This window comes from Camellia sinensis, chromosome 12 (assembly GCF_055761805.1).
Source record: "Camellia sinensis isolate YWXY chromosome 12, ASM5576180v1, whole genome shotgun sequence".
Taxonomy (NCBI): domain Eukaryota; kingdom Viridiplantae; phylum Streptophyta; class Magnoliopsida; order Ericales; family Theaceae; genus Camellia; species Camellia sinensis.
The window spans coordinates 142,711,505-142,724,339 of NC_138972.1; the positions used below are offsets into that span (position 1 = coordinate 142,711,505).

General features: G+C 32.8%; 1 protein-coding gene across 7 annotated transcripts; it reads left to right on the plus strand.

The window, feature by feature from the left end:
* Positions 1-363: 363 nt before the first annotated feature.
* On the plus strand, positions 364-11,222 carry LOC114293220 (cysteine proteinase inhibitor). 7 transcript variants are annotated; one of them, XM_082900041.1, is made up of 5 exons: positions 399-563; positions 662-828; positions 959-1,087; positions 4,804-5,032; positions 10,748-10,960. In XM_082900041.1, exons 2-4 carry the CDS (start codon positions 682-684, stop codon positions 4,999-5,001), a joined length of 474 nt encoding a protein of 157 aa, XP_082756167.1. In that variant the 5' UTR covers positions 399-563; positions 662-681; the 3' UTR covers positions 5,002-5,032; positions 10,748-10,960. The 7 variants fall into 7 exon arrangements, with proteins under 7 accessions (XP_082756162.1, XP_082756163.1, XP_082756167.1 ...); XM_082900038.1 differs by having other exon boundaries at positions 399-558; positions 649-828; XM_082900040.1 differs by having other exon boundaries at positions 399-558.
* The last annotated feature ends 1,613 nt before the right edge of the window (positions 11,223-12,835 follow it).

Consider the following 12,835-nt stretch of genomic DNA (forward strand, 5'->3'; position numbering starts at 1 on the left):
CATATGAAACTAAACAACAAAACCGAACCGCAACATCATGGTCAGTTCCATTCCTCAACTAACAAATCAAAGGTTCAACTTGGTGCTAAATTTTTCCACAAAACAAAAAATTAAGGACTATTCAACCTAACACTAATGCACATTGATTCATTGACTCAAATAGAAGAGTAAAATGGACCAAAAAACAACAAACATAAAAGAAAACCAACCCATCAAACACATAAAATGGCCCATGGATGCTTGTGAATAAAAGAGCTAGAAAACCAGCGCAGTCCAAAAAGGCCTAAGACTCATCTGGCCCAGTTACCACCAGGAATCCATTCACATATTTAGAAGAGGCCCAAGACAGCCCAGGAAACAGTCAGAGGGGTAAGAAAAACAATGGACCAGGTTGAATCATCCCAAATCAAAACGACCAGATTCACATGCTCCGCCTCCTTCAAACTGGGGAAAATTTGGGGAAAGTTGATCACTTCACGCCAATGCTCCTAGGGCAGAGAATCCAGTCTGTGAGCAGGCTAAGGCTATTAAACGAACATCGGATTGGATAATAAACAGGTCAGGTAAATAACTTTATAGTGTTGCGGGCAGGCAGGAACCCTAGCCGCCGACTGCCCCGTTTTCATCTGCAGTATCATTAATCTGCAGGGTTTATCCACAGCGCAATCAAACTAAAACCCCATGGCTCTGCGTTTTGTTCTTGAGAGGACGGTGAAAATCAAAACTGGGTATGTCAATCCAAAGCTTGGATTTTGGTTTGCCAGCAGTGCTTTCAAACCCCAGTTGTATTCCTCTTTGCCGCGTACTGACCATTATCCTCTGTTTGAGGTCTCTCTATCTCTAGACTCTAACCCACACACACTCACACTCCCTTTACCGATATTATTGTTTGTTATTATCGTATTGTATCGTATTGTATGTGATTGATTAATTGATTGTGAGCTTTTTTCAATAACAGGACATTATAGTTCCTCGCTTGGCTTCCCGTCGTCCCCTTCTTGGTGGAACTGCCCTGTATAGACCCTTAGACCATCCTGAGATTTTAAGGATAGCTCGAATCGCGGTTAAGCAGTACAACCGGCAGCAGGTTTTATTATTATTATTATTATTATTATTATTATTATTATTATTATTATTGTGTTTGTGTATTCCTGTATTCCTGTATTCTATCTTTACAATAATAATATTAAGGCCTTGTTTGGGTTAATCTAGGTTAGCACATTTTTAATTTTTATTTATTTATTTAGGTCACATTACAACTCTTATAAATACCTCTCTTATTTGGGTTATATCATTTTATCTTATTTAGGTCACGTTACCTTTTATTTGAGTTACATTATCTCTGTATCACATTTTAGATATTTTCGTAAAAAGTCAAAACCCAAACAACCTCTTAGCATAATGATTGTTTGATTATGCTCAATTCCAACTTTTGGTATATATATAGCAAATAGAAGAGAAACATGTCTTCCACCTTGCTAAACATATTGTCAATTGAGACATTGTAACCTTGCCCTCTTTAAAAGAGATTCAAGCTGTCTGCATTTGATAACACATTCATATCCCTCTAGTGGCGACTCCAGCAATATTTCGAGACCGGGTCACCTCACATGTTCAAGTTCTACAAATTGACAGGAAATAAAGAAATTTTAGGTGCCGTTTGTAAACTTAACTTTAAGGTTTTTTTTTGCCAAAAAGCTATAAATAAAAAATAAAGAATACAGAAAAAGAGGTCAAAATGTAAATAAATAAAAAAACAATAAAAAAAATAAAAATCCAAACGAGATTTTATACTTCTCAAACTACGTAGAATAAATTACAAATATATTATACTATTGTCTTAAGAAAAAAATAACATACTTTTACAATTTCATTTGATGAGGTCTTATTTTTTAGATTTGTAGCATATTAACTTTATTGTCAAGAATGTCAAAACACATTTTCTTATATATATGTAATCAAGAAATTATTCATTTATTGAAATTAAATTATATGGTGGGGTCCTTTAATTTTTTAATGAGGCTAAATCATATTGGAAAAAACATTAGTAATATAAATATATATATATATATATATATATTTTTGTAAGTGTTTTTGATTGGTTGATGGGGGGATTGGTCCCCATCAACCTATAGGTAACGTCACCCCTGAAGCCCCGCCTATGTTACATACCTTTTCATTTGACTTGTCTCTCTCAAGCAAAGTTTCTAAAAGGCAATGCATAATTCAAGGTGTTTTACCTCTCGATGTGTATTTCAAATTTTAAATTTTTATATTTTGTAAATAAAATTTAATATTTTAAAGTAGTAAAAAAATTAAAATTGAAAAATTAAATACACAACTATAAATACTTTTCTCCTCAAGGCACCAAATGCTTCTTTGCAAAGAAGGAAACCTACCTTTATTGAAAGTCAATTGACATTCTTAGCTTTATTGATTGATCTTCTCCCTTGTGCTTTTAACTTTGTGTGTGTGTGTTTTTTTACTGGTCATTAACTTAATTTTTCCTACAAAATATAATTGCAAAAGATATTCCTTTTTATTTTTTTCATTTTTCCTTTCTATATAAACTCTCTACTAGACTGAGTTTAACAAGAACCTAAGACAAGTTTTTTCGTATGCGTGGCCCTCATATGCTTGTACAGTGGTAGAGCCAAAGCCAGAAATTTAATGTAGTGGGGGCACATATTAATCTCAATATTGAATTTTTTTTGTTTCTCCCACATTGAGCAACAGTGAAATATTATTAGACTTGTTATACATTTTTTTAAATATTAATATTACAATTATTATGCGAATGTGGCTTATAAGTTCTCAATCAACAACTCAATTCTATAAACCAACAATAGGGAGAAACAACCTCTTAATCTACAATCGACAAGTGCAATCCTATCAGCTCAACAAAGAGCCCTACAATGGAAAGAAACAACCAACTAAACAAACCCCATATTGTGAATGAAATGATCAATTGATTCAATTCCCATTCTTGGCCTCTCAGTTAAGAATCAATATGAATGTCCAAAAGAATCAAATAGGACACTTCCAAAGTTGTGCATAATTCAAGGAGGGACACTATTGTAATTTTATGTGGGATAAATAAGAAATAATCTTTATATATAAGGTTATTAGTATAATAGTAGTGCTAGGATCCCAAAAAATTTTCTAGACAAAAAACCAAGAGAACACATTGGAGGGATGCGATTCAATTCAAATGCTAGTCCCATTATACATAATTACATCTACACTACAATATTCATGGTAAAAATCTGGGTATTTTTTTCCTATTCCTTAGTTTCTGTTAGTATAAATATTAAAAATTTAAGGTGGGCACGTGGTCCTCCAGGCCTTAGCTAGGTTTATCTATGTGCTTATGCACAAAAGTCATACAAGGTGCACCTAAGGTGCATGCCTCATATTGTGATGTGCAAACCTTTGGGGAATATAGCCTAAAAATGAAAGTCTTGATGTGTTTTGCCTTAAGCCTGCCCTCGAGGCTCGGCTCGGTAAAGCCTTTTAAAAGTTTGCTCTCAAGAGTCAAGATACAATAGCCCTAGCTATACAGATCATTTGCACAAGAAGTTGAGTCGTACAAAGTACTCGAAAAAAACAATGTAAAAACAAGGGAAAATTACAAATTAGTTGTGCCTTCATAAAATATTTACAAATTCATGAAAAAGTTTAGAGTAATGATATATAAACAAAAAATTCATACATAATGATGTGGCTTATTGTGAACCTTTCATTTCAAAACAAAACACCATTGAAGATGAATTTATTTACAATATTTGCATTGCCACATCATTATTGTTATGTTTCTTGTATGAATAGAATTTTCCAAAAGTTTATAATTTTAAAAATATAGAAAGAGAACAAAGACACAAAGAGAGACTCGTATCACACTGCTACAAGGCTTAAGACTCTACAAATACTTAATTGAAAGAGTTACATATACCTAGGAAAATGCTCAATTGAAAGAGTTACATATATATATAGGAATAAACTTTTATCAATTTTTATCACATATTTTTGCCTTCTATTGTTTTATTTAATTATTTATCCTTTCTATTTCCTTCATGAAACTCTCTTCCTTCTTTTTTTTAATTTTTTTTATCAACAATTTCAATGGCAGCTTTTCTTTATCTTCTCTTACTTATCCATGTGACAAAGGTATAAAATATACATTTAATGAATATAACTAGAATGCTCTATTTAGATCACATAGGTAAAATGTTCATATTTTTAATATTAAAATATATTGTGCATTGCATGATGGATTGACTTATCTATACTTGTTTTAATATTGAAAATATAGTAAACGTCGTGAAGGTATGCTATACACTAAACCTCCACTAGTGTAACAATGATCTCTATTCTAGAGTTAGTAGTATGCTCTACATTGAACTATGACTACTAAAAGAAAATGTAGTTAAAATATCATTGCTTAGAACAATCTGACTCATCTTTGGAAATAAATGATTTATATTTTGTTCTTCATCCATTTTTATCACATGTTTTTGCCTCCTATTCTTTTATTTCATTATTTATCCTCTCTAGTTCCTTTGTGGAACTCTCTTCTTATTTTTTAATTTTATTGACTATGGCAGATTTTACTTATCCATGTGACAACGATGTAAAACGTATATTTAATGAATGTGAATAGAATGCTCTAGTTAGATCACATGGGTAAAAAGTAAATAATTTTAATATTAAAATATGTTGTGCATTGCATTATGCATGGACATTTCTTTTGTTTGTTGTGGTTATTGGATATGATCGATAAATGCTGGGCATCTTTTCTTGTAGAATACACAGCTTGAGTTTGTGAGATTGCTGAAGGCATATAAACAAAGTTCGGTTGGTACATTGTTTTCTCTTACTTTGGAGGCAATTGACGTTGGCGTGAAGAAAAAGTATTTTGCAAAAATTTTGAGAAATGCTAGCGAGAATTGCAGATTGGAGTTAGAATCATTTCAGCTTGTTCCTAACAAAATTGAAACATAATTGGCAAGCCAGATAACCATTTTACAACTCTGTAAAGTCTCACTTTGATTGAAGTCTTATACATATTTTGAAAGATTGCACAACAATTACTTCTTGATTGTTATATACCTCATCTACATGTTTGTTACTTTACTTGTGATTGACTTTTGTTGTAGTTATACATTATTACGTTTGTGAATGGAAACTGAATTAGAGATGCCATTCATTCCTAACATTTGGCAGCTTGTTTAACAAATTATAGCTTTTGTTCTTTTGATTATTTATTTATTTGTTGATGACTGAGTGTTCGGACCAACTTATGCGCACCTCAATTGATCCCGGGACCCACGCAAAGTGCCCTCTCCAAGTGGATCGGGCAAATCTCAAGCGTGGCCCTAAGGAATTAAAAGCACCTAGTTTTAGTTTAACCTGAGACCTGGAGGGAGCACACCCCCACGCCTCAAGTTGCACCCATTAGGCCAACCCCTTGGGGTTTCTTCCTTTGATTTATTGGTAGCTTTGTATCAAATGACTGTCGCTCACCCCATCTCCACAAATGAGACAGTTTTTGTTGTTGCATATCTATATCAGTTTTTGTTTGTTTGTTTATTGTTATTTTTCAATAATCAATTAGAGGATTGTGTTAGCACATAGGGTTGGCCCCTTTAGCCAAAATTTTGCTTTCTAATATTATCATTTTTGTATGGATTTATTACATCTATATGAAAGTTCTTTAGCCATATCTTTTTTATTTTTTTATTTTTTAATATCTTGAATTTATCAATGCGAGTGCTTATTAGTTCTATCGTTGTATTATGTAGTGTTACAAATATTATTGTGTTTTTGTTTTACATATTATTTATGTTACTCATTCTTGTGCAACACCAAGTAACTTGAAAGCTATGTACGAGAATTATTTCTGTATTCAAACACTTCAATTGGCTACACAAGTCATGGTACATTTAGTCTCCCCTCGAATGAATTACACATCGCGACTGATGAAACTCTCAGGTCCTCGTCCCTATAAGACAATGACACAAATAATTTGTCCTTGAGCAGCAAGTTGTTATTTGAGTACATCGTCCATCTTCCAAACGTTCACCTCCCAAAAATTGAGTGTAAATCGAAAGTGCTTCCTCATGCTGTTATTGGGCATCAATAACCCTACTCACCAAAGTGGGTTGTGCTACCAAGTTAAATAATATGACTTGCCCCTTGGCCTTGCCAATTACCCATAATCTTTCAATCTTGAATGGTGAAACTCGCCAAGTCCCCATGTGTCTTTTGGCTCAATATATCGGCTACGACGTTGGTTTTTCTTGGGTGATATTGCAAGTCAAAATCATAATCCTCCAAGCACACCATCCAGCGTCGTTGCCTCAAATTTAGATCTTTATGCTACAAGATTTACTTTAAGCCCTTGTGGTCAAAAAAGACTTAAAAATTTTTGCCATAGATATTGGTCAGCAACTAAGGTTGCAGCCTAGCCTAGCCTAGCCTAGCCGTGCCTTGTTGGGCTCGAGCTCGGCTCATTTGTTTATTGAGCTCGATTATCGAGCTCGATTTGAAGCTCGATAATGATTTTTTTTTTATTACTATTTTTTATATTATTTAAATGTATAAATAATATATTTATATATTATTTAAATAAAAAAATTGTTATGTTATTTAACATGTAAATAATATATTTATGCTATTATTTGTACAACTTTTATGTTATTAAATATAAATATATAAATAATATGTTTATTTTATAATTTAAATAAAGGTAAACGAGCTTAAAAGTCTGGCTCAAACTCGTTTATTTACTTAACGAACCAAGTCAAGCCAAACCCTTAATGAGTTGAGCCGAGCAAAGCTTGCAAACAGTTTGGTTCGTTTGTAGCCCTATCCTATGTTACACGGACTCGGATATGGGTATCGGATGTGGGTGCGTATCTAAGGGTTGGACACTTGAAAATTAAAAATTAAGGATACGTGGATATGTATCTAAATTTGGATACGGGTACGGGAATACGTTAAATAGTTTTTTGTTAAAAATATATATTTATTATATGAAGATGAGTTACATTATATAAATAACAAATAAAAATTATTTTAAATATAAAATAAATTATATTATATATGATAAAATAAGATATTTTTATTTTAGATATAAAAATTATATTATTTATAATGTATTATATTGTATAATTTTTTTTTGGATGAATAATATTATATATTATTATATTAATGTAATTTATACTATATGTTAATATAAATGTAATATGAATAATGGATGAATAATATTATATAATATGAATAATATTATATTTCAATAAAAAAAAGAGAAAAGAATAATATTATATATATATATTATATTATTATATTATGAGATTTATATTATCTACTAATATTATATACTAATAGACTACTAATATTATATACTAATAGAGAGAGATCGAGAGAACCGAGAAGAGAAGAAAGAAGTCGGCGACTGACAGAGAGAGTAGAGTGAGATCGAGATCGACAGACGAGAGGAAAGGAAGAGAGATCGACAGATCGAGAGACGAAAGAGAACACAGAGAAAGAGATCGAGAGACGAGAGAGAAGACAGAGCAGGAGATGGAGATCGAGCATGTCGAAGCAGCGACCGATGTCTTCTCCGTTCCAACAGGCAACCAGGTTCTCTCTTTCTCTCCCTCTTTCATTTCTTTTGCTGTCTGTAAAGAGCCGTGTCCGACAGAGAACACGCGAATCTAACACAGATCCCACACCTACACCCGTGTCGTGTCGTGTCGTGTCGTGTCGACACGGGTACTTCGCCCCAAAGTGCCGAGTCCATGTAACACAGGCCCTATCTGTAAAGAAAAACTATTGTCGCCAACTCCAAGTCATGGATGAGGGGGTAATTTTTCTCATGGTTCTTCAATTTTCTAGAATGATATGCCACAATTTTCCCCAATTGCATCTACACATATCCAAGGCCTTCCTTAGAAAATCACAATAAATGGTATAATTGACTACTCACTCTGTTATCAACATGCCCAAAATTGGTGTTGTAGTCAACCTCGTTTTCATCTCTTGGAAAGCCACCTCACAAGTGTCATTACAAGTGAATCAACCTCCCTTGCTGGTCAGTCTAGTCATTGGCACCCGCTAAACGAGAAAAATCCTACAAAAAATGGCAGTAATTATTGGTTAAAATTAGGCCAATCTCTGCCTCAAAGACACTATTTGGTCGCTGCCAACACATCACTACCTCGATATTTTTGGGTTCTAGTGGCACACTATCTCGCGATACTACATGCCCCAAGGACTTCACTTCTAACAACCAGAAGTCGCATTTCTCGTACTTGAAATAAAGATGATACACCCTCAAAAGCTATAAGTCCATCCTCCAATGATCTTCGTGCTCTTCCTCGATAGGTGAGTAGACAAGAATGTCGTTGACAAGCACCACTACAAATCTATCCAAGTAAGCTTGAAAGATCTAAATTCATTAAGCCCATAAATGTTGCGGGGGCTTTGGTCAAATGCAAGGCATCACCGCAAAGTCATAGTGTCCGTATTGGGTGGGAAATGCAACCTTAACGATGTCTTCCTAGTTGACTCTCAATTGATAAGTATCCCAGTCTCAAGTCTATCTTTGAGAAACATGTCGAACCTTTTAACTGGTCAAACAAGTCATTGATTCTCGACATTGGATGCTTGTTCTTCATTATGATCTGATTCAACTTCCTATAGTTGGTGCAAAGTCTCAAAGATCCATCTTTTATGGGCAAACAAGGCTAGAACTCCCCACGACAAAGTATTGGAACAGATAAATCCTTTGTCCTTTAACTCTTGCAATTGGCCGTTGAAATTCTCTCAAATCGGCACGTGTAAACCAATATGGTTGCGTAGAAATTGAAGCAGTTCCCAGGAGCAATTCAATGGTGAACACCTCTCTCCTTGGTGGTAAACCATACAAGTCCTTTGGTCGTCCCCTAATCTAACATCAAACTAGCTAGAAGGTAGCAAATACTTTCTAGGTCTTGGGGGGTTGTACAATGATGATTCCAAGGAGTAGCACCACTCCCCAAGAAAGTAAAAGCAATCCCCATCAAGGGTGCAAATCCTCAACCATTCTACAGCAATTGATTGTGGCATGGACTGCGGATAACCAATCCATTTCAAGAATAACATCAGAGCTGAACATGTCTAGAAGAATGAAGCCAAAGGTGAAATGGTGCTTGGAGTTCTCCAACTCACAAGCCCGACTAACCCTATTCAAAATGACTCTTACCCCAACTGGTGACTTAACATACAAGGGTGGGTCAGGGTAGTCTACTTCCAAAATCCCAAGAGAAAAGCAAAAGAAGATGAGATGAATGAATGTGATGTTCCAAAGTCTACCAGCACCCTAGCCCAAGAACTGAACACAAGAAAGATGCCTCGAGCATCCGATGGGTCAAAAGGTAGTGACCATCATTGTGTAGACAAGGCCTGGGTCCTCTGTCCCTGCTGTCCTCTAGGATAAAATCTGATGTTTCACTATTGATTTTTAATGTTATAGCCACCAAAAGTAGGCTGACAACTGAATCCTAGCCTGAATATTGTCCTCCTAGGAGGATTTTGGGATTCAAACCATTATCAGTGTGATGCTTTTATTGTTGTAAATAAAACAACTATATCCATTTTCTTTTGTTTTGGTGGTGGGGGGATTAATAATGCTATGTTTTGACCAGATTTGGATACCAACTGTTGTGTTGTCAATGCATTGGTTTAATGGGCTCCACCTTTTATGTCTTCTACCAATTACGTTGTTGACACAATAGATTGTATTCTACTTTTTGTACCAAAATTTGGCCACCATAGCCATTACTGGGGTGATGTGATCAGTACGGGTCCATATTTGATTTCTTCAGCTGCCTGCTTTGACTGTGTTTATCCGCGCAAAGATGTGCATATGTGAAATGCAGATAATGTGAATTTTAAAACCATCAAAATGTTGAAGGTTGTAGTGGAAAGTAAAGAATTTTTTTTATCTGATTTTAATGTTTAGAAAAAGTAGAAATGAATCATGCCAATGGTGACATTATTTTTTTTAATTTTTTTATTTAAGATATTATGGTTAAATGTGGACATTTCTTGGATTATGTAGCACATGTTTCTCTAATTGGGATATGCTTTTGATAGATCTCGTTGGTTTGTTCCATCTGACCTAATTAGTATTTATCTGTGAAACCTTTACTCACAATGAAAAGGGCAAGTGGAGGCTGAGTACAAGAGTTTCTTATCTGCAATTATTTTTGACTTGTATAAAACACTGAATATAGAACACTCTTGTGTGCATGTCCGCAAATGTGCATGTGCTGGAAGTGATGCTTAATAGGACTGGATGATGAGAATGTAGAACAGCCTAAGCAAAATAAATATAATAATATTAGTGCACAGTGCATCTACTGACGTCACATATATTAGTGATGACTGGTACCCTTGTCTTGTTGAATGGTATATTCTTTTCCCAGTTCTTCTACATGAATAGAATTCAATCACATAACTGGACATAATTCTCTTACATGGGGTGAGACTTGCACAATTAGGTTGTGCTTGGATGATGCATTTGGATAGGAATTTGGAAGGAAACTAGACATAATTCTATATTTCATTTACATTTTATCCATTTTATCCCTTTCCAAATTCATACCTAAATACATGATCCAAACAGAATCTTAGTGCACTTAATGTGAGACGGTTGTGTCTAGTATAGTGCACTTAAAGAATTTTTCTTCATGTGTTGCAGGTGGTCGGACCTTTTCATGTCTGGTGGCCTATAGCAAAGGAAAAAGGAGCTCAACAGATTCTGGGTTCAATCCCCGGTTGAATCGTCAATGTTTTTAGGTTTTTGATTTTGAATATGTGTTCCATCTTAATTAAATGGAGTTATGTGCCTTGTCTTTTGGAATTAATTATGCAAGTGATTTTATATTATGATATTTGGATGGGTTGTATCTTATTCTAGGATATTTGCTGATGGGGGTTGTGGGATAAAATAGGACAATTCTTCTCTCTAGTTGGGATGTGGACTCTGTGGTTGGCCCATGAAAATCAACAACACGCTTTAGTTTGATTTGGGACTAGAGAGAAGTCTGGGCCATAAAATTATATATAGTCGTCCACATTGGGTTGCTTGGGCGTCTACTTTTTTGTCCATGTGAGCATGATAATATGTAATTATGACACAATTTAGATTTTTATCATATGATGTTGAAGGTAAATCTGATAATGTCACAAAAAAATTTAGGGTGTGTTTGGTAGAGCTTTGTAAAATTAATTCTACCCTTACATTCTAGTGTTATGTTTGGTTTGAGTTTTCAAATCATGATTCCAAATCAATTTCAAAATACATTTTGAAAACATGTTTGGTGAAGTAGAAAATTTTTGAATTTTTGGTATACTCAATCATCGACAGGCCGGTTGATTGGAATAGTATTTTTTTTTTTAGACCAAACATATTATATTTGTTTTTGAAATAAAATATTTGGAAAAAAAAAAGTTTTGTAAAAATTATTATGTGTTTTTGTTATTTTTTAAATATAGAAATCATTTTTTTAGAACAAAATAACCAATTATTTTTTTGAATTGAATTTTATAAAGAGTTTGGTTATGAGTTTTAAATAGAATTATCAATAGAGTTTTGAGTTGTATGTTTGGTTATTCCAATTAAGTTTTGAAAATTATTTTCAAAATTCATAACTAAATAATTTTTCTCATTTCATATGTCATGTTAAAAATTTGAAATTCAATTCAAAATTCTTTTCAAAATTCATAATCAAATAAACTTTTTCTTTTCAAATTATAATTTCAGTTTTCACAAATTTAAAATATAATTTTATTTTTAAATCATAATTTTAAAATTTTATCAAACACTATCGTACACTTTGTTGGTTCGAGTGATTTGAGAGAGAAGAAAAGAAATGGAGGAAATGACTTTCAATACCTTTATTTATTTATTTATTTTTAACACCTTTCAATTTCTTGTTTGGATTACTAAATAGGGAAATTTAGTTAAAATTTCTCCATTGGACCTTTATTTAGTGAAAAAAACAATTCAATTTATTTTGTTTTATAAATTGCTCAAGGAGAAGATACATAATTGAGTAAGGACAAAGTAAAAAAAAATTATATATTTTTCTTAGATAATATTGTCAGAATAATATGTTACTATAAATTAAAATAATATGTTAGTGTTAAACAGAGTAATATGTTACTGTTTATATTAGTTTCTTAAGAATTTCATAGTCAACATAGATCTTATTTAATAGATCTTGATAAGAGGATTTTAAAAATACTAATTTTATTAAAATTGATATTTACATCAAAAGTTATATTATTTTAAAATTTAATATATTGATAATGTTAATTTGTGTTGAACTTTTCAAAAAAAAATTTGTGTTTGTTTTTAATGCATTAAAGTTTTATTATGAGGGGAGCTTTGACCAAATCCACCTGTACCAATTAATCTACTAACTAGTATACTAACAGAGGTTTTGGATATTTATAATTTGGAGTCAGTAATAATAACATAACACTAATTGGTACACTAGTGTGTATATTAATTGATGCATGTAATACCACCGATACATTTCTTTGATACTTTCTATTTTCAGTCTTTTCAAAAATGGAGTAATGAAATCATTAAATATTATTTTGTTATAATACCAAAACTACTTGTTTAGATCTAGAATAAATAAATATTTTAACAGTTCTAAAAAAAAAGGTTAATTTGGTAAGATAACATTATATAATTTCATTTCATTTCTTTTCTATAACTTAACCAAACAAGATAGGTAAGAAATCAATATCATTTTTTTTCCCTTTTTATTTTATA